Source organism: Macrobrachium rosenbergii, chromosome 43, assembly GCF_040412425.1.
Source record: "Macrobrachium rosenbergii isolate ZJJX-2024 chromosome 43, ASM4041242v1, whole genome shotgun sequence".
Classification (NCBI taxonomy): Eukaryota; Metazoa; Arthropoda; class Malacostraca; order Decapoda; family Palaemonidae; genus Macrobrachium; species Macrobrachium rosenbergii.
The window spans coordinates 51,666,625-51,689,567 of record NC_089783.1 but is presented as its reverse complement, the minus strand read 5'-3'; the positions used below and the strand labels follow the sequence as shown (position 1 = coordinate 51,689,567).

The following is a 22,943-nucleotide window of genomic DNA, read 5'->3' as shown; positions in this document are numbered from 1 at the left end:
AAATATATTTATTTGTTTATACTCTTTTATTAAAAGAATCTGTCATAAAACATGCACTAAACCTAAGACGTTTAGGAATTCTAAAAAAAGTTAGTTTATGTTTATTTAACAAACTTAATCATTGAAATATCACATATAATGCCTTCTTGTAGAACATTTTGCAATGGAACCAAAGACATAGTAAAACAATAATATATTTACGCAATCCAGTCTGTGATTGGTGTAAAATTTTCGTCCATCTTAGCGCTCAGCTGATCGTTGTTGTGGTAAGGAATTACGTACAGTATGGCTTTCTTACTTGTATTATTCGTGGTAGTGAGTCCATTTTTAAGACAACGGGAGGCGAATAAAGTAAAATTGCCACCGCCAGCAATGCAGAGAAAATAAATTGAAGATATTTGCTGTCAGCCGGCGAAGTGTCAGTTTGTTTTGGTTTTTGGTGTTCCATGACCATCGAATTTTATTATCCAATAGCCATATTATTCAGACCTAAATGTACCTGTTCACTGTTCCCTTGTTTGCGTTTAAGTTTTGTGTTCCAGTTTTCAATTTCTTCTTTCGACAGATCCGCTAAAAGAAGTATAGGCTGTTTGCCAAAAAATCTCTGCTTACAGAAGCAGAGATTTACGATTTTTTCAAAATTCTGTTGGTCGATGTCCCCTAAGAAATGTTTTTTTTGTATATTTACCTTCCCCCTTAATTCCCCTATGTTTGCTTTTTTTTCTTTTTACAATCTCTGCTTCCGTAAGCAGGTAAACTGCTCATTTTATCATTGTTTTCCATGATTCGATAAATATTTGATAAACTGTGTTCTGATCTTGACTTGACGTAATGCAGTGAATTTGGACCCCTAAACTGTAGGATTACCAGCATCTATGAAGGAATATGACCTAAAAAAGAATCTTTGAAGGAATATGACCTAAAAAAGACAAGCCGACCTTTACCTAACCTTTGATGCCATTTCCTAACCTGATGTGGGGCGGAGGGGCTGCTTTGCCATTTCTGACTCTCCCCAACTCTGCATTCTACCTGGAGCAAATGCAGAATAAGGGGTCAGGTCAACTGTGGGCCTAGTAGGCATTTCAAAGGGAATACAACGTGACCAGACTTACCTTTACCAAACCCTTAGCTAACCTAACCTTAGATGCTGCGTCCTAACTTGGCAGGGGAAGCTTGGCCCCCCTACCCCCTCCAAGTAATTTGTGACCCCTAACTTGTATTCTGTCTGCATGTTGTTTTCCCATGCAAGTGGAATGCTTTTTTCTCATTAAAATATTAATATGCATACAGTAAACCCCCCGTATTCGCGGGGGATGCGTACCGCACCCCCCACGAATAACTAAAATCCACGAATACTTAAAACCCCTCTAAAAACACTTAGAACTGCCCATTTTGATAGTTTAAACACAAGAAAAACTGTCATAAAATTATTATTCCTGACTATTTCAATAGTTTTATCACAAAAAGTGCATTTAGTCATGAAAATATGAAAATACAGTAATTAGTGAATATTTCTTAGTGAAAAATACCGCAAATGGGTGAATTTTCCATGAATAATGGATAGATACGTTCCACAGAGAAATCTGCAAATCGTGAGAGTCTGTGTTTCATAGAGAATTAAAGAATACGGACCATGTTTATTGTTTAGATAGCATTGTATTAAAGTATTAAATAGCAAAGAATAAATTTTAGAAATTCAGTTTAGGTTGTGACCACATTTACCAAATGTCACTTTAATTAAAATAGTAACAATGTATTAACATATAACAAAAGAATAAATAATTTAATTTGAAGATACCTTTCATAGTAAAAAGTTTGTGTTAACTGTGTACATTATTTGTTGACAATGGATACAACATTTATGTTTAATCAAAAAGAATTGTAAAATTATAGCAAATTTACTGTTAACAGAGATATTTACTAATCATTATTGTTACCCATTCAGACTTTTTCCAAGTCCATTGTTGTTTGTTTTGATATTCTTGCAAATGTGGCTCCAAATCGGATTTTTTCTTGGCGTTTTTTGGGTAAAGTGGGCTAGCATGTTTTGAACAATTATTGTTATTTTTATCTGGAAGTACTATACTGGTACAAGAACAATGCTGAAACCTGATTGGTTTGGTTTTTGTTGTAAGTTTCCCTATGTAAGTGGGATTGTAGAATTCGGTTTGCTTGAAAAATCAGGTATATATCATGTATTACGGTTCCTTGCATTATTTGTACTGTATTGCAACACTTTTTTAGCATGTATGAAATGTTTTTGATGTTGATTTTAGTGGAAAATTAGCAGTTTTAAAGCTACTGAACCCCTTTGTGCCCTAAAATTATTGGGGACCATAATGGGAACTGGGTTTTAGAGTGGGGTAATGCAAAGCAAATGTAAATATAGGGGTGTACAGTATTTATCCCCATGATATTTCTGATTTAGGTTTATAGAACATGGCCAGGTAAGGACCCAGCACTCTAGGTAAGGACAGATTGGGTTAGGTCATAACTATTTTTTATTTTGATTTACCATATGCCCTAGGTGTGGTAAGATGTGGGCTGGTCCAGGGGGGAAGACAAACATTTAATTTTTTCTCTCACCAAAAAACCCTGGTTTCCCATTTGATTCCCTAACGAATGTCAGAAACATAAAACTAATACTGAAACAGGAGAACCATATTTTTAGCTCCAAAATACAGATCATAATACTTCAACCACCCCACCGTATGTCGAAGAAAAAAGTTCTGGCTGAAGGTAGGTTAGTGGGGAACTCCCCACATTAACCTACCTACCACCAATTACGGTAGCTGACGTGTTAGCAAGGTTCAACACTATTTCCAGGTTTTGCTGAGGAATACGACTTGAAAGGTTCTTGTTTGTGTACCTATACAAAATACAAATAACTTTTAGTGAAACATGTTTGATATCTTTTCAAGAATTTCAGTTGGTTCAGGTTTTTATGAAGTGTTCATTTGGTCTTTCAGAGCTGATAATTTAAGATGTTGCGCTTGGGGGCATCTCGCTTGCTCCAGCAGGGGAGTGGCCGTGCTGCCTTGCTGGGAGCACGTTCTCAGGCCTCTGCTCCTGAGAAGGTAGAAGTTTTCATAAATGACATTAGTGTAATGGTAGAACCAGGAACTACTGTTTTACAAGTAAGTGCAATGTATTTTCACTGTAGCAAAGGTTTTCATGAGTTCACATTTGGTTTTATACACATGAATATGATCTAAATGTCTCTCAGTGTATAGATTATTAGGAGGAAAGGAAATAGTGTACCCACCCATTGTAATTTTCCCTGAAGGTGTCAGAAGTTGCTACTCAGTATTCTAATGAAATTCACTAATTAGCTAAAGTAACTGACTCTATAAAATAAAATTATGCTCTCTCTCTCTCTCTCTCTCTCTCTCTCTCTCTCTCTCTCTCTCTCTCTCTCTCTCTCTCTCTCTCTCTCTCTCTCTCACTATACTACTTAACATCTTTTCTTTAAGTTATTTTAAAGTATAATCATATCCATATTTATTTGCAACAATGTTTTTAGTACTGTATAGAGAGTGCTCTTTTATTAATTTATAATTATATATGAGAGGCTAGGAACATATTCTTATTAAATCCATGTTACAAACAATTGTGGTGTTAAACAGTTGTGACTAATGAACTATTGAGGAACCTAACCCAATTGTATAGTGAAGGTTCACTCGATCTCGAAGTCTTTCTTGGTCTACAAACTACCACAATAAGAGAGTGTGTAGTGAGAACGTGATGTTTATCTTTGAAAGTAGCAAACCATCATGGTAAACAGCCTGTTTTGGCTAGTGTCTATTATGTTTTGTCATTTTATATTTTGTGTTGAATGTAATTAATGTCAGTCTTATGTAGTTACAACCATCCCTAAGTAGTGGAAAACTTTTAATATTCAGTGGTGTTGAGGCCTCAAGTTATCTTTCATATACTGTCAAGTTTTTTCCTCTATCCTTTACAACTTTTGAGTTAAAATACTTTGCTGTATATTATTCATAATAAGTATTGGAATCCACTGATATAGTATCACGGGCATAAAGTTAAGTTGTAAAATTGTTTACTGATACAACTTCACAGCTCAGCGATCTTTAGGGTTTGCTAAATTGAGGTGAAAAACTGAAGCAACATAAAGTTAAAAGATTTGAACGGCCAGGTGGCTAGTATTGGTTCACTGAAAAGAAAGAGAGAAAGCAACACAGCTGAGACCTGAAGGAATCCTCAAAGAATATCTAAGATACATTTGTAGTGGTTGGGTCTTTTGTCTTATAAAGGCCAAGGTGAATGGGTGTTTTTATAGTTTATATAGAGTAGTTTTTTCTATTTCCATCAAAATAGCAGAGTGTTTTTTACTGTTTCCGTCAAAATAACAGAGTGGTTTGTTTCTGTTTCCGTCAAACAGGCTGCTGCTGCCGCTGGTGTAGAAATCCCTCGTTTTTGTTATCATGAGCGTTTGTCAGTTGCTGGAAACTGCCGTATGTGTTTGGTTGAAGTAGAAAAGGCACCCAAAGTGAGTATACTTTATTCATATTTTACCCATAATCACAAGGAGATTTGGCTAATTTTATTTTGCACCTCCATCAGGATGAAGTGCAACTGCTCTTTTTTCTGTTAGTATTGTTTTAGTATATTCACAATTAATGATGAAGGTATGTCACAAGTACCCCAAGGCCTGCGTATTTTCTTTCTCATGATATTTAAAAGCATAAGTTTGGAAGGTGTCTTATGATCAGGCTTACTGTGGCTGTCACTACAGTCTCCTCAAATTAGCACATAACAAATCAGAAGTAAATCAACTTGTTTTTTTAGTAATAATGGTGTCGTGCATATGCTCTCTCCTTTCAAACTTGTTCTTGGTTATATTTGACTAGAATTATATTTTTGTAACAGTGGAGTAATGTTGAAGATCAGAGAATGACATTTAATTTGAATAAAAGAGAATGGGGTTTAATCATAAAATATTTGAAAGATTGAATGGGTAATGTGATTGAGTGCATCATGTCTATTGCTAATGCTGATTTCAGCCAACTTAGAAAGTGAATCATTCTATCTTTCACCGATCCTTTTCCCATTGCCATATAGATATAACACTATTTTTTGCTCTGTTGCTACTTGTTACAAGTCCTGTATCCCTCCCACCATTGGACTGTGGAAGTCTCCTTGAGGATGTCGTGAAATTGGAACTTCAAAAGTTCAGGCGGAGATCCATTGCATTACTACCCTAATGTTATTTTCCTTGCATTTTAATACATTTTTTATCTATTTATTAATTTATTTTTTCTTTTTACCTGTACCTTCTCTTACTTTGTAATGAACACCATTGTCTTTGGAAGCTTGAATTTCAAGTCAGTGACCCTTATGAACTTCTTCCATATGAATAGGGTTCATCTTTTGAATAATAATAATAATAATAATAATAATAATAATAATAATAATACAGTAAAATGTTTTTATACATACCTTCATGCAGAGAAACTGGGTATGGCATGTTTGTCATATTTCCTATCCTTACAAGGGTGAAATGTTACAAACAACGGTATTAAAATTCACCCTCCTACTTAAATTTGTTTATTTGGGTAACAAAATTAGTGTGTAAGCTGGAGATTACAGTATGATATATTTTTGTTTTAGTATTACTCACTAATTTTACATATTCCAGCCTGTTGCTGCATGTGCAATGCCTGTCATGAAGGGTTGGCGCATCAAGACCGACAGTGATATGACACGCAAAGCCAGAGAGGGCGTAATGGAATTCTTGCTTATCAATCATCCTTTAGACTGTCCTATTTGTGATCAAGGTGGAGAATGTGATTTGCAGGTAAGTTTGCCAAAGGGATCTCTCTCACACAGTTTGTTGGACAAGTTGGTTAGCTTTTTGTGGTACAAGAAAACTATACATAGTTTGGTGGATGCATATGTGAAAAACCATCTAATTACCTGAAAGCTTAGTATTTTAGGAAGGCACTGAGGTTATGCTGGTTTGTATTTAAAGAATTTATAAGTTCCAGTTATAGAAAAATAAATTGAATGATATATGGAACATTCAGAACGTTCATCTGCATCAGATATCTTAAAAGCTCCATCTACGTGTTTGTTGAAGTCCTTGCACATGGATCTTCCTTCTTGTGTCTGAGTGAAGGAAGGAAATTGAAAAGCTTCCTACTTAAATCCATTTGTAAGCATATGGAGAATGTGCCTGAGGATTTGGATCCATATGTCCAGGATGATGATGATACAGTACCTTTTTCCTTGTAGTAAGAGGGTGTCCTCCCCAGATGAAATTGAGGGGCACCAGGCTTGGTGGAGATGTGTGCCATTCTTACATCAGCAGTACCATATTTTGACTCCCTAAATTGTCCTTGCTTTTCTTGTGTCGGCAGTTCTTCATAGGAATCTGTAACTTGTTGATATGTTGGTTGACGAAGAAGTGATCACTCATGCTGCTGGTCCTTGGGTGTAGCCAGCTCTCCTGGAGAGAGTATTGCACTAGCACCTGACTTTTCTTTTGGTAACGGAGTGGAGAATTCACATACTGTAATGGAGTACTTGGGTAATTGCTGCTACACTTTGTGGAAGTGATAAGCGTGTCACATTGTTTACCTACCAGTCTTAAAGGAAACAGTATAAACCTTGACCGTACAAATAGGAAGTTAGTCCTACTACATGACCTCTTGTTAGTTTTCAGAACTTCTGTATCCAGATCACCTTCATTCAGCAGTTCACCTCTTCAGCTCTCATTTACAAATATTCATGATCCACAAGAGCCCTCCCCTCCAAAATAGCTATTCAGGCTCAGGTCAATTTGTGGGGTTTGTGTTAAACAGTGAAATTATTTGGTTAGGAGAAAGACTTTCTTAATACAAACTAATCAGTTTACACAGGGCTGACTCCCTGGCCCCTTTAGTCTTGTGGAAAGTGTGGACAACATAGGAATGACTGGTAATCTTTGCCAGTGCTGGGGTGCCCAGAAGTGGGTGAAAGGGAAGTGATCATTATTGTGTGCATTTTGGAGTGCTGGTTACACAGATGGGCCCTTGTAAATAATTGTTTACTAACAAAAAAACTTGAAGAAATCATGGTGTACTCTTCTCCATTGTCCACTTCTTTTTGGCTGCTTTGGTTTATAACAGCCAAGAAACCGTCTTATAAGCTTACTCTTTTATCCAAGAGGAAAACATTGCAAGACTTTCACTAATGGATGTTTTATTTGATCCATCTCATATTGACATCAGTCAGATTTAGTGTTCTTGTTCTTGAAGATGGGTATTCAAAGCCTCCTTCCATTTCCTGTGCCAGTTTCAGACAAACAATCTCTTTACTCTTCACTCTTCCCATATTTTGGAGCAAATCAGCTTCAGCATTGACTGGTCAAATAGTGAACATTACTTCTGATTATCATTCATCTTGGGATGTTGGCCATTGTTGTAAGTGTTTTCTTGGGGAAGTAGGTAAAATGCATCAGAAGCTTTTTCACGTAAATACAGTACATAGTTTCTTTAAAAAATGTGCTTCATAAAATACAAACTATTGCCTGGCTTTATGGTTCCTCTTCTGACCATGAGATGTCTGTCTTATTCATATAATAGTGCTTTTCTTTTCTAAAGTTTTCTGAAAAGTGAGACTTTCAGGTACTTTGGTTCTAATGAGGTAGTTGTACCATGGTTAAGTATGGAAGTTTATCCCAATTTCATTAAGTTATTTGAGTTAAAGAATTTTCAATATTACTCACAGTATTAAGAATACTTAGCTCTACAGAATGCTGACTAAAGTGTGACTGTTAAGCTTGTAAATCATGACAATGAACATGATAATTTAATTTCAGGACCAGAGTATGTCTTTTGGATCTGACCGCTCTCGGTTTTTGGACAAGAAGCGAGCTGTGGAAGACAAAAATATTGGCCCCTTAGTGAAGACTATTATGACTCGCTGCATTCATTGCACACGCTGCGTTCGCTTCGCATCAGAGGTAATGTGGGCTAGTTTGGAGTGCTTGTATAAAGGAGTAGATTTTTGCAATATTGACATCCATACATACTGTATCATGTGGTGTAATATTGAGGAAAAAGGAGCACTGTAGGTATTCTTTTATTGTTGATGAAGGAAAATATTATCCCATGTTTTAGTTTTTCCCATATATTTTGATTATAATAAATAACAAATTAAATTAACCATATCACTGGATCAGTTTTCTAGCTTATAAAATTTATAGCTGGTACTAATATCAAAATCAAGTATTTTGTTTGTTGTTCTTATGAAACATTGAGAAATATTAAAAATTCATGTTACGTATACTTCCTAGGCTGCAGCTTTTATATAAAGGTTAATTGCTTACTGCTGTAGAGTAGATATATTACAAATTCTTCGAGCAATAGTCAAAACTTAAAATTAAGTGAAACAAAGGTTGAATGATATTGCTTTTTATCTCAAGATTGCAGGTGTAGAGGACCTTGGGACAACAGGCAGAGGCACTGACATGCAGATTGGAACGTATGTTGAGAAAATGCTGATGTCAGAGTTGTCTGGCAATGTCATTGATCTTTGTCCAGTAGGAGCTCTAACTTCCAAGGTAAGATTTCATACAAGTTTTATATTCATTTTAATATTCTTAGATAGTGCCATTTTTAGATATATTTTTTGGATGGTACATATAGAAAACTTTTTATATTTCAGCCATATGCTTTTACCGCAAGGCCATGGGAAGTTCGTCGCACTGATTCCATTGATGTCTTAGATGCCCTAGGGTCCAATATTGTAGTGAACCACCGAACTGGAGAAGTTTTGAGAATTTTGCCACAGACTAATGAGGTAAGACTAGCAAGAAATAAATGTTAGTAAATCATATGCAGTACACTGTGTGTTAATGTATTGCATAATAAAAATGGGTTTTGTTTAGATACTTCTTAGATGAAGAATGCTATTTCTCAAATCTGAGTTGGTGTTTGATTAAGATTCATGAGGTAAAATATTAGAAATACTGTGAATTGGTTTCTTCTTGATTTAAGGGTGATGTATTAATTAAACTTGGCATTCTCTAAATGGATTTTAACTGTTTCAGGAAATCAACGAAGAATGGTTGTCTGACAAGTCCCGTTTCTCATATGATGGACTGAAACGACAGCGATTAGTTCACCCCATGGTCAAAGATTCTAATGGGGAACTGCGACCTTGTGAATGGGAAGACGCCCTTATTGTGGCTGCCAAGGCTCTTCAGGCAGCTAATGGGTCTGTGGCAGCTGTTGCTGGAGGTTGGTATAACTTTTCAGGGAACATTTTATTTTGACTTTTGTCACATGCCGTAAGATTTTAAGTAATCTTCATAATCTTGATTTTGCCAATCTCATATAATTGAACTTAGCATTGTTGTTAACGTATTCTTTGTAGCGTTGTTAACTTATTCTTGTTTAAACAAAGTCCCAGAAATGCTTGTATCTCCTTCAGGCCATTAAAAGAAAGCTTTTATTAGTATTATAGCATAGCCATACGTGATTCTCATTGCAATGGTCAAATTAGACTTTGTTGCATGGGTCAAATTGGACTAAAGCGATCTTGAGTAAGGAAAAATATTATATTGGTGCTGCTGACATGTATTGATTGTCACAATTGTTTCATTCGTACTGAATGTGGAAAGACTTTAATTTTGTATTCCTTTGAACAATTTTCCTTTTATGCATTTCATTTACAAGGTAGTATAAAATTAGTCATATATACATTGTTTTAGGTATCATTAGTCAGGATGAATAATCTATACTGGGTATTGTATAGAGGAGGATGTTTGTGGGTTATGTATACTTATGCAAGTACCATATGCAGTGTAGTACGCCAATTTATAAAGGATTTGAATCTGCACAATTTTTGACTTGACTATTAGGAGGTTCTTGGAACCTATCTCATCCATAAGTTGAGGGCCAACTATAGATCATACATTTCAACAAAGGTTTTCTCTTTCTAATGTGACTGCAGGACTTGCTGATGCCGAATCTCTTATTGCACTGAAGGATATGGTTAACAAGCTTGGAGGTGAAAATGTATGCACTGAAGAGGTGAGTCTTAGTCACTAAAACTTTCTTTGCTCATGATGGGTCTTTTTTTTTTTTTTTCCCCACTTTAAGTAGTACTGGAACTACCTAGTGACACTGCTCAATTAATCTTATTCCTCTGCAACTTCCGACTGTCTCCCTTGTTGCTTAACAAGTCACTTGTTATTCTGGATGGTTGGGATTTTTCCATTTTTCATCTTACCAAGGACCCATGTAAAGTCTTCCGTGGTTAAGTTCTCCATTGGTTTTTCTGTTTTGCGTATGCCCTCCAGATCATTTTTATTTTCTTCACTCCAGTGTCTTTGCAGTCTGATTTAATTTTCTTGTAATCCACTTTATATTTATGGCCCCCTTTTACCTTATTTATAGGGCTTATTTGTAATTTGCTTGCCTTATTTTATCTTCCCAGAGACTTTGCAACCCCTTACCTCCCCCATTTACTTAAAGGTTGCTGGGTACCTGGAATCATTTTGTTTTGAGTATTCATTGACGTAGGAGCTGTTATCTTTTTACAAGTTCCTTATGTGTTTACTGATAAACTCAATCCCCCCTCAGTTTCTCCAGACTTGGGACTAGATGTTAACTGGTCACTAACACAGATTGGGTTCTTGAAGTTTTGGTGAGGATGAAAAAAAAGAAGTGTGTTGTATAGTGTTTTTAGATGTGTTGTAAAAGTGTGTTTGTATAGAATATCCTAGACTGTTTGGTTTGTGTGAGTAAAAGGAAAGTACAGTACTTCACCAAGAGTAAGGGCCTGTACATTAGACTTTGTCCAGTCTTGGAAGGGCCCTATTAACTGGTAATCGTAGCCCTTTGTTAGCCGAACGGTTGAGCTTGGACTGTCGCTCGATGGACCGGAGTTCAATTCCGCGGCTGCTGATGAAGAGTTAGAGGAATGTATTTCTGGTGATAGAAATTCATTTTCGCTGTAATGGGTGATTCCACAATAAGCTGTAGGTCCCGTTGCTAAGTAACCAATTGGTTCTTAGCCACGTAAAATAAGTCTAATCGCCGGGCCAGCCCTAGGAGAGCTGTTAATCAGCTGAGTGGTCTGGTAAAACTGTATACTTACTTAACTGGTAATCGTAGTATCTCATTGGGTGCCTAGTCGAACCCACTACTTCACTTAAAGTGGTGCCTTTTACCATTGGTAAAAAGTAAATTTGAGTATGGCAGATTGATCAAAATAAGACAAGCAGGCAAGAAGGAGACCCTCTGCAACAGTATACTGTACAAACTATAAGTATCATTATATTTTGTATTAAAGATGATGAAATGTTATTTAATAATAATGCTGGTGAAAACTTTTGTTGCTTTTTACAATCCTTTATTTTATAATAATTTTGTTTTTCCCCAAACAGATTTTCCCTGATGCAGGAACTGGAACAGATCTCCGCTCATCTTATTTGTTAAACGCTAAAATTGTTGGTGTGGAGGAAGCTGACTTAGCCCTGCTTGTTGGAACAAACCCTCGATATGAAGCCCCTCTTTTTAATGCAAGACTGCGTAAGGCTTGGATTCATAATGACCTAGATGTTGCTATGATTGGACCAAATGTCAATCTGAGTTATGATCATGAGGTAAGTAGAAGTATTTTATTTTATATTTGACTATATGAAACTAAGATGGCAGGTGTCAATGTAAAGCAACATTCTTTCAGAGGGATTGTAAATTTTTCATCTGTAGAAAGCAGTTTTTTTAAACATTATCTTTCTGTGAACCAAAAATTACATTTTTTCCATATGTGTACATAATACCCTTCATGTGAGTTCTAGTAGAAAGGTAGTCTTAAAACACTGTTGAAATTTTTATTGCAGAACCTTGGTGATGATACATCAATTATTCAAGGACTCTTGGATGGCTCGCATCCATTTGCTGCACGCCTTGCATCTGCTAAGCGGCCTATAATTGTTGTTGGATCAGCACTTCTGTCTCGGCCTGATGGAGGTGCTATATATGCAAAACTTTTAGAATTGTCTCAAAAGGTATTACAATAATAATTATGTTATGCATTTATGTGAAGTATAGTTTTTGATAAGTCTGGATATGGTTTGTTATTAATAATGCATTGACAATCCCACTTTTGTATATTGGTGGTTAAGGAGATTTCAACTGGTTATGAAGCCCATGTTGGAAATTAGAATTCAAAAGAACACTTTTCAGAACTTACTCCTCTCTGTTAGATTCGCCTTGGATGTGAAGGAGGCTCAGACTGGCGAGTGTTGAATGTATTGCACCGAGTTGCCTCCCAGGTAGCTGCATTAGATCTTGGTTACATTCCTGGTGTGGCGAACATTCGAAATTCTCCTCCCAAAGTTTTGTTCATGCTTGGAGCTGATGATGGGGCAATTACACGTGAAGACCTTGCAAAGGACACTGTTGTTATTTATCAGGTATGCTAATGTTTTAATCATAACTGTTATTCTTATGTAGCTTGAACCTATATAAGAAAAATATGCCATTGTTATGTTGCTTGAACCTTTATAAGAAATGTATGCTATTGTTATGTAGCTTGAACCTATGTGTAAGAAATATATGCCAGTGCAAACCATGGATACATTTTAGAAAAAGATTATTCGGTCCTGTGAGGATTAAGAATACACTGCCTGCCATTTTCTGAAACTAGGAAAGGTTTAGGTAGGGTGTGGATTATTTGGTTAACAATTAGTGGCCACTGTAATGTAAGAAAGAAGTTAGCTGTTTACACAAAGCTCAGTGTTGTAGTGAATGAATGATAGGAACCAAGAGAATTAATATACAGTATGTTTTACCTCAAGAAATTAATTTCTGATTTCAAGATTTTACTGGATTCTAAGTTTTAGTAAATAGCCCATCAGGAATTGATATTTTACTTTACATTACTGATTTGGTCACTTTGATGTCTAATATATTCAGTGTATTTGTTGTCCTTCATTGTCCTGGTTAAGTTGAATGAAATGTTCTTAAACTCTATGCAGCAAATTTAGGATATAAATAGTTTTCAGTGTTTCTAATTTGGGTAACCATCATTATGTATGAGGATTCTCAGTCAATTTTTTTATTATGCTTTCAGAACCTTAGTTCTTGTGATGAAGGTGTCTTTGATATACACACAAGTAACTGTCTCAGAATAGTGCAGTAGTTATATTTGAATTTATAACTCTGATTTTGCTCTTGTTTTGTAATGTTGATACATGTTATATACTTTTTATCACCGTATCATAAGGATCTGGTAAAGTATTGGGAAACATTAAATCTCCCTGTTTATTTTAGGGTCATCATGGTGACAGGGGCGCAGAAATGGCAGATGTTGTATTACCTGGTGCAGCCTACACGGAAAAGAATGGTACCTACGTCAACACAGAGGGCAGAGCTCAGCAAACTAGAGCTGCTCTTGTACCACCTGGAATGGCACGTGAGGACTGGAAAATCTTGAGGGCTCTTGCACAGGTGTGTATGTGGATTTTTTTTTTTTTATAGAAAGCAAATTTATTTATGCTACAGTTGAAGGCAACGAGTGATCAGTTTTTATTTCTGTTGTGACATCATAGTTGGTTTTCATATGCACTGTTGGAGTGACCATTTGATATTTCTCTCTCTCTCTCTCTCTCTCTCTCTCTCTCTCTCTCTCTCTCTCTCTCTCTCTCTCTCTCTCTCTCTCTCTCTCTCTCTCTTTCTGTTATTTGCTACAACTGCTACAGTTTTAAATTGTTCGGACAAAAATATTTAGAAATAATAAGTAATTCATAATTATCTCTCTCTCTCTCTCTCTCTCTCTGTTCTTGTGTCATACAAATGCTACAGTTTTAAAATGTTCGGACAAAAATATTCAGAAATAATAAGTAATTCATAGTTATGTCTATTTTTTGTAGTTTACTGTCATAGGAAGGTCTTTTTTGTAACATGGTGATTCCAGTGCATATGGTTATTGAATTAAGAGAACTTAGTAATTTATGACTATTAGTTGTTTTAGTTATTTCACAGCACAGTATGACTAATTGTATTCTAATCAAAGTAACTATGGAAAATTTATACATTTGCCTTCTACAATTTCTAAGTTTATCTAATCATGTGAAAAAAATTGGACAAGTTTTGAAAGAATAGTGAACCTCTGATATTTTGGCATTGAAAAAGGGAAATATTATTACTTGTACCTTTTCTCAGGGTTAAATGGAATGTTAGTACCTTGGTACTGTGAGTGGGTGATAATCATATTAGGAATCAGTTTAATGAGACAACCAAGTCACATATCTAGAATATTGTTGGGCTTGCCCAAAAGGGTTTGCTTTAAATGATGTGGAAATTTGAGCTAGGTAAAGTTAAAGGAGTTGGGTAGCTAGGTAAGAAGACACCAAAAATGATGTATGAAAGTAAAAGTCTGAAAACTGTGCAGTTGGTGCCAAAGCCATGATGCAAAGAATTTTAGCTGTAAGAGGTATTCCCTGTGAAGTTAAGGGAATACTTCTTACAGCATATTGCCTTAATTTTACAGTGTGTCTAATAGAATGCATTTATGCTACTCTCCAAATCCATTTTGTTTGACATACATTAAGCTTTTTTTATGTTTTAGATGAACAGCTGTATTTATATGAACATGGTAGTATTTTGCTGTTGTGCTTCACATACAATGCAGTGTTACAATTTTTTGTAGTATGATCATGAGTCAGCATGGCATGTGTACTATGTCTTACCTTTTCTTACTAAATCATAGAAGGTTTTCTCATGACTTGCTTTCACAGATATCTGGAGTTTCACTTTCATATGACAACTTAGAAGCTGTACGAGCACGACTGACAGAAGTGTCTCCCAATCTGACCCGTTATGGAGATGTTGAAGAAGCAAACTATTTTGCACAAGCCAGCGAACTTGCCAAGGTAAATATGAAGTACAGTGACACAGACTTTCGAAAAATGTGTCCTTTATTTTATCTATTTTTATCTTTATCTTGGTACTTAGTATTTGGGATATCAGCCAATGGGAAGTCCAGGTCATTTTCTTTACTGTAGAAAATCAGTTCAGTACTGTTTTGTTGATGGTTAGTTACCTTGACATATATTTCCATAACTGAAGGGGCTTGCAAATTTCTTTTGGAACTTTCATTTGAATTACAGTTATCTAATTTTGAATAATTCTTCATGAACTTCAGTGTTAAATGTTTTTATCTATACCACAACAGCTTGTCCAAGGAAGTGTGGGTACGGCTCCTGTAGACGTTCCACAAAAGAATCTAGAAGACTTCTACATGACAGATCCCATCACTCGAGCATCAGCAACTATGGCAAAATGTATTGTAGCTGTTAAGAAAGAAGCTGCGAATAAATTTCACGATTAAATAGTTGAACTGTAAGAAATTGTTGTTCCAAGTTTTGTACAGTTAGCTGCAGAGTTGATATTACCAGAAGGTGGTACACATGTCAGGGTTAATGGCAATACTGCTACTGTACACTGAGTTTAATGAAGGATTAACATTGAATTGTTGATGCATGAGTTTTTGTATATAGATACGTATTGTCTTGGGAAATTGGTAACTCCATTCAATTTCACAGCCTCATTTATCATTCTGTAAACCTGAATACCTTAGTTTAAACCCTAGGAATGTGATGTAGCTGGTGAAAAAAATTTTTGATCATTGTTGTTCATTTAATTTTTGTCAGTTTCCTGTTTCTTAGTGATGAATGAGTGTACAGACATATATTTTATTTGTACAGATGTCCTAATAAAGGTAATTTATTAGAAGTCTATCTGTTTACTTTGGCTGATGATCCAGTCATGTACTGTATAGACCATTCCTTACTACAAACCATCCTGTTCAGGGTAAGAACATTCTTGATAGAATTCACTTTCATATTCTGTACATTTGTCTGTTGTTATTAAGTAGGCAATGGTAAACATTATGGCTTTGTAGTACAAATTTGTGAAGTTTACAGAGTGATGTATGTGTTATATAAAGAGGAAAAAAAGAAGCAAGAGGTAAGAAACAGGTTAACCAACTAGTCCACTGCTCTACATGGTCAAGAAACACTACAGTACAGGTACAGGTACATTGTATTCAAGGAAGGCATTCCTGAAGTAGGAGGAGAACAGTAGTGCTGAAGTAGTTGGAGGCCAGACTTCATGAATTCTTTAGTGGGGATGAAGTTCTCATGTGAAAGAGAGAGTGAGGGCAGCCAGAGAGAGAATATCTCTTGACCCCTATCCCAAAACTTCCCAAGTCGAAGCTATGGGAGAATGGGAAGGGGGTAAAAACTTAAAAGGAAGAAGAAGCAACTGGGGGAAGATTGGTCATAGAAGGAACCAGAAGGAGACTGAGAAGTGGCCATCAAAGGAGGAGAAAACCCCTTCCAAGATGGTGCCCCTTACTCCTCTGATGCTTCTTCATGACAAAAATCCTCCACTGCTCAGGAGGCCAAGAACGACATACGAGAGGCCAAGAGGCGGGCAATGTACATTAAGACCGTAGGTTTGTTAACCGTGAAAAATACAAGTTGATTTTAAAATTTGTCATTTGTTCATATGCAGAACAAGCCTAGGTCTTAACATGAGGCTAGACTCACCTTTGGTGGGAGGAAAGGAAAGTCTTGAACCGACTGGAGGTTCAGTACACCTGGTCTCATTTCCTGGTTAGGCTAAAGCAGAGGAAAGAGACATATGCCCCTGACTCATCAGATAAATGTTTATCAAACGGTCAGACTACTGGGCCAATACACAATGTGGAGGAACATTGTATAAGTGGAAGGTAAAGAGCTATATTTGTTCAGGCAACAAACCTATGCTAGCCACCAATTTGTTTGTTATTATTTCCTCTCTCCCTTTGTCAGAAAGAGGAAGGACTAGCTTCTGCAAGGAAATATTTGTGTATGAATAAAACTTTCCCAAACAGAAAAGCCACTCACTCACCTGTATCTAACCAATTCCGGCTCATGATGGATCAATCTTCCTACTGGCTGTGTGTAGAAAAGAAGTGGGAAAGGGAAAGGAAAAAAGACCAGTCATCTCATTCACCCTCACTTTCATTCCGACATCCTAGGTAAGATACAAACTGTCCCGCTAGGGGAACTGGATGAGCTACACAACTTGTTGAGCATCCACCAACAGACACAAGGAAAAAGTGACCAAGGACCTGTGGGCTACGTCCCGAAGATAGGATGTGAAGGTGTTTTGACAAAGCCAAGTACCAGCCTTCAAAATCCTATGACCAGTTAAGTTCTTACAAGCTAAAGAAGGGCCTAAACCCTTAACATCTTGTGCTCTTGCATGCACTGAGTTAGAATCTGAGGTTGTAGAAGAGCTATAAGCACTTCTAATAACCTCATGAAGCCAGGAGATGGTATTCTTGGACACTTCTTTCTTGATCCTGCCTGAGCTTACAAAAAGTCTTCGACACCCCAGCCTGACAGGACATAAGACATAAGACCAATTCAGCTGGTTCATTATCAACAAAATCTCCCAAGGAGGGAATGGAAAAGGATTCAAATTGTTATCATGAACCGAAGGATTTTAAGTCTTAGTTATGAATTCCAGGACAAATTCGAAGGTTACAAACCCCCAACCCCTTGTGTATTTAACAGAAGAGAGACCATGGAATTTGCCCGCTCTCTTCGATGAAGCTAAAACCAGTAAGAACACTGTTTTAAGGGTCAAGTCTCTGTCAGATGAACGTCGTAACAGTTGATACGGGGCTCGAGTGAGACTACTTAGCACCAGGGTCAGATCCCAACTAGGAGGTTTAAGTTCTCTAGGAGAACAAGACTGCTCAAAGCTTTTGAGTAGCATTGAGATTTCCCATGAAGAAGACAGGTCTACATCTTTTAGGCACAGAACCAAACCCAAAGCAGCCCTGTACCCTTTGATGACAGACACAGAAAGACTTTTCTCCCTCAGGAGAAAAACCAGGAAATCTGCTACTTGCTGAACAGAAGCTCTGACTGGAGAGAGAGCCCTTCAACTACACCAGTCACAGTAGATGGCCCATTTTCCCTGGTACACGGCTGAGGAAGATGATCTGAGATAGCCAGATATCTCTGTCGCTGCTCTGCGAGAAAAGCCCCTCGTTCGCAGGAGATACTGGACAGTCTCCAGGCGTGAAGAGATAGGGACCCTACTGACTGGTGATATCTCTTGACATGAGGCTGGTAGAGGAGGTTGTGCCATGGAGGGATCTTTGGGAACTGCTGACAGCAGGGCTAGTAGATCCAGGAACCACTCTGTGTGAGGCCACCAGGGAGCTACAAGGGTCATCCTGAGATTCAGGGAAGTCATTACCCTGTTCAAGACCTGATGGATCAGGCAAAAGGGAGGGAAGGCATAAACCTCCACGTTGTCCCAAGGATGTTGTAGGGCATCCTCTGCTACAGCAAAGTGGTCTGGGACAACTGAACAGATCTCTAGCTTCCTTTGAACCTTGTTGCTAACAGATCTATCGTTGGCCTTCCCCAGAGGAGGAAAAGCCTGTCTTCTATCTCCTGATGTAAGGACCACTCTGTCCCCAAAACCTGACCCTGATGACTCAGTTTGTCAGCCATCACATTCCTCTTGCCCGGGAAATACCTGGCTGAGAGGTCTACCAATTGATCTATTGCCCACTGGTGGAGTACTGTCATGGACACTGATGCGCAGCTGCTTGTCCTGAAGGCTCCAGACTGCTGACGTCAGAAGACCCTCTAAGTAGGCACCCCAACCTTTGTACAAGTCGTCTGAGAACAGGAGAATGAATAGGCACTCCTATAATGGGATAACAGGATATCCAAGGTTGGTACTCCTGGAAGGCCCAGAGAAGCCCAGATGCCAGCCATCTTCTGAGCCTCTGATCCTGGAATAGAACAAGATGGAGCTGCCTCCTCCTTCACCAATGCCTTTAGGGTGCACAATTTCACTTTCCTTTCAATTCAGTTTTAAGGATAAACAGTTTCCAAAGCATATTCCTTCAATATCAATTTCTTAAGGAATTATCAGTGATCATAGCTTCTCCACCAAATGAATAATTTTTAACTCAAAAGTATATATATGAAACTAAATTTGCATAACGTGCATCTGTTCCTACTTTGCTTTAGTTTGTGTAGAAATTCAATTTATGTATTTACATTAAGAATTTTCTCAAAAGTCAGATTTGGCTCACAGTGAGTCAGCTGATTAGTACTTATACATACATACATACATACACACACACGTACATACATGTAATATATATATATATATATATATATATATATATATATATATATATATATACACACATATATGTGTGTGTGTGTGGATAACTTCTCTCTCTCTCTCTCTCTCTCTCTCTCTCTCTCTCTCTCTCTCTCTCAAATGATATAGCAGAAAGTATATATGGAAATCAAATAACTCTAGAATTGGCTTAACGTGTTGAGAAGTTTGAGTTAGACCCACATGGAAGGGACAACAAACAGATAACGACAATATACATACGATGTAATTATCTTTACTGGTCAAAAAGCAAGCACATCTTGCGGCTATATAAAGAGCGCTTTGCAACTGTGGAAGAAAATTCATTCGCACCACTGCAGCTAATTTTGGTTTGGACCGCAGAAGGCCGACGAAAATGATAAGGATAATTGCTCGAAGGAATGCACTTCCGGCATCCCGCACTTTCCCATTCTCTTGAATGTGAGTGTGAATTATTTCGGAGAGATTAAGGACAGTGAGGAAATGAAAGTAAAAGAATTGAAAGTAATGAAGATTTAGGTATTGGAGCAAAAGAAAAAGACTTTATTTAGTCTCTCGTAGGCTAATGTACAGTCATTGAAATACCTAGAAAAAGTAGGGGTAGCCACATCTTATCAGTTACAGTACTTTGTGAAGTAAGGCAAGCGATTGTAACAATAATTCATAACTTCAGCTAGAGATTACGGTAACGATATTTAATTTTTATATCAATAAGAGGAGGTTATTAAAAAACCGATCATGCCAAGATTAGCGAACCCACTCACAGCAGGGTTTGCTATTCTTTACAAGAAGATTATCGGGTTTGTTATTCTTTACATGGGAATAATCGGGTTCGCTGTTCTAGACATGAACACTTCGGTACCAAACATTCGATCCCCCAGGGGCTAGTACTAAACAAGGCGAAATACATTTGACACCCCAGGGACTAGTACTAAACACGGCGAAACAGTGCAGATGAATCACTGTTTCGCCGTTTAGTACTATAGCTGGTTCTTTAATCTATAAGGTAGATCCATGGGCCTACGAGATGTTTGTTTGGTGGCCTCTGATTGGCTGGTACCGGGAGGTAGGCGGCTGCTCACTGTCTCATTTTTACGTCTGTGGCTCAGAAAACTAGCAATATGTTTATATTTCTTCTTTCACCTCACGTTTTGCACAAGGTAGGAAAGTTTTGGTCATACCATAGGATTCGGTATCAATTATACAACTAAATCGTGATTTCCTGAAGTCAATAAGATAAAACACAAAGGAATTACAACAAGCAAAAGTGAAGAGAGAAGCATTTCATTCTTTATACCTGTTTTTACTTATCGGATTTTGCATCATTCATGTAATCAAGATAAAATAAAACGTGTTTTCATACAATAAATTCATCCTGAATACTCTGGTGCTTTCAAATTTTATATGAGTTTGATATGTGAAGAGAAAATGAAGAATATGTCTTATTATGTCGCATCTGTTCTTGACTCGGTTTAAATACGTGTTACTGCCAGCTGATCAGCTTCGTATACAACAGATCTAGAATTTCACAGTTGACATTATCTCTTATTCACGACGCCATATTGTAGGATATTAATCATATGTATCATACAATGAACTGTGATTTCTTTTACTATTTGAAAAGTTTATATGATTCCTACTTTAACCGTAACTAGAGCGATTCGTTTTGAAGAGAATGATTCTCTCGCAGTATTTTGTCAGTCTGCAATACGCCTCGCTAATTATTGAACGACCTTAAATTAATCTGGATTTCGGAAATAAGATTCCTTCTTGACGATGACGTAGCCCGTTATAACATTTTTCATGTATGAAGATCTTTATATATATATATATATATATATATATATATATATATATATATATATATATATATATATATATATATATAGAATGATTTTGAAATTAAGATTAGCCGACTTATCATAAATTTGAAGATAACTGGGGTATAAGTTAAGTATACCTTAGTTTTACCAGACCACTGAGCTGATTAACAGCTCTCCTAGGGCTGGCCCGAAGGATTAGACTTATTTTACGTGGCTAAGAACCAATTGATTACTTAGCAACGGGACCTACAGCTTATTGTGGAATCCGAACCACATTATAGCGAGAGATGAAATTCATACCATTGCTTTGTGAAGAGCCTCTGCGCGATTAGTGTGTGTAAATGAATGGGAATGGAAAGATGGATAGTTAGATAAATGAACAGATAGATAGCTAGGGAGGGATGAGGGCATTCTTGGCTTGGCTTTGTGTACACCAGCTGATGTGTGAATGTGAATACCTGTAGTCAGGCATTGCAACAATGAGCAGTTGAAACGCGCGAACGCTGTAACATATGAATGACAGAGGTGTTAACTGATGAACCATAACAGATAATAAATAAATACAGTAAGCAAATAAATAGATTTGGGAATTGATCAATGAATGAGGTAGGTCTATCGCTTACTTGGTGGTTAAGCCCCACCCACCTTCCTCTTCTTCCTTTTTTGTGTGTGCGTGTATGTGTGTGTTCTTCGACCCTGGGCAGACTAGGGCACGAAGTTGCTTTTTCCATGGGACTTTACTCTTAAAAAAAAAAACTCGTTTGCAAATAAACTGAATTACAAGTTGACCATAAGAAAAACAAGATGAGAAACAATAAAATCGCTTTATACGCTTCAACCGACGAGTAAATAAGGCCGGCCTGATGGACCGAACGAGGACTGTTAGAAGGGCCTCCAAAAAAAGTGGACCAGAAGATGATGAACGAGGGAATCGAATCGTGACACAAAATGAATTCCCTTTCTTGGTAAAGGGGAGCATAGAAGTCAAACTCCGGAAGCCTCCCTAAATGAAAGGGCTAATAGACGCTTGTCACGGTTCTCGGAATCCACTGGGATAATGTCCGGCTGGCGGGAGCATACCTTTCTTTAGCGAACACAAAGGAAAATTAATTTCTGCGTTCCGTTCTATTTAGGAAAAGGGGTGTTTCTTACAAGCACGTCCTTCACAGTCTCTTTGGTATTCCGTTTCATCCCTTCTTCTTGAATCTTAAGGCCGTTACTTTTCATCCGTCAGGAAACCGATTTTTTTTTTTTTCGTCCATCTTTCTGTTTCTACCTTTCTTTTTGAAACTGTCTCTCTCTATCTCTCTTTCTCGACTTATGTGTGGGTGTGTGTGGTGCAAACACATGAATGAAATGGGAACAGAGAAACCACTGAATTCTAAAAATTTATTTAGACCTAAAAGACTGGTAGCAAACAACCAGTGTCTTGACGGTGATACAGAATAAGCTAATAAATAGACGCATATGAAAAAGGAAAGATTTATTCCAGCCGTCTGCATACATTATTCTGATCTCCGCTAACAGCCAAGGCTTTGTTGCCATTATGAAATGATTTTACGAATAAAGAATGATTACAATCCTTTCATCAATCATGGCCCACTGAAAGGGAGGACTGGGAGGGTGGTAAAAAGCGTTGTCCTGAAAATGTTCCTGATCGATAACGTAATGGAATTCGCGGTTTTCTTTTTTTTTTTTTTCTAACATGTCACTCCCGAGTTGGTGAAACATTTTGAGGAGGATTTTTCAAGCTCAGCTTAAATATTTTAAAAATTCTTTTCAGTCATTACATTTTTTTAAACATGAGTAACATTTACGGACGCTTCGTTTTAAAACCAGAAATTGTATATTTCCTTCGGGCTACCAGTTATCCTCTACCAGCATGACAACTTTAAGTTATTAACCCTAGGCTGAGTGT

At 37.2% G+C, this 22,943-nt stretch overlaps 1 protein-coding gene across 2 annotated transcripts; it reads left to right on the top strand.

The window, feature by feature from the left end:
- The first annotated feature begins 100 nt into the window (after positions 1-100).
- Positions 101-15,752, top strand: ND-75 (NADH dehydrogenase (ubiquinone) 75 kDa subunit). 2 transcript variants are annotated; one of them, XM_067087207.1, is made up of 15 exons: positions 101-266; positions 2,970-3,137; positions 4,403-4,510; positions 5,660-5,818; positions 7,823-7,966; positions 8,429-8,566; positions 8,671-8,805; positions 9,056-9,245; positions 9,961-10,040; positions 11,399-11,617; positions 11,855-12,022; positions 12,221-12,430; positions 13,290-13,466; positions 14,756-14,890; positions 15,193-15,752. In XM_067087207.1, the coding sequence occupies exons 2-15, from the start codon at positions 2,985-2,987 to the stop codon at positions 15,346-15,348; spliced, it is 2,172 nt and encodes a 723-aa protein (XP_066943308.1). In that variant the 5' UTR covers positions 101-266; positions 2,970-2,984; the 3' UTR covers positions 15,349-15,752. The 2 variants fall into 2 exon arrangements, with proteins under 2 accessions (XP_066943308.1, XP_066943309.1); XM_067087208.1 differs by having other exon boundaries at positions 254-418.
- The last annotated feature ends 7,191 nt before the right edge of the window (positions 15,753-22,943 follow it).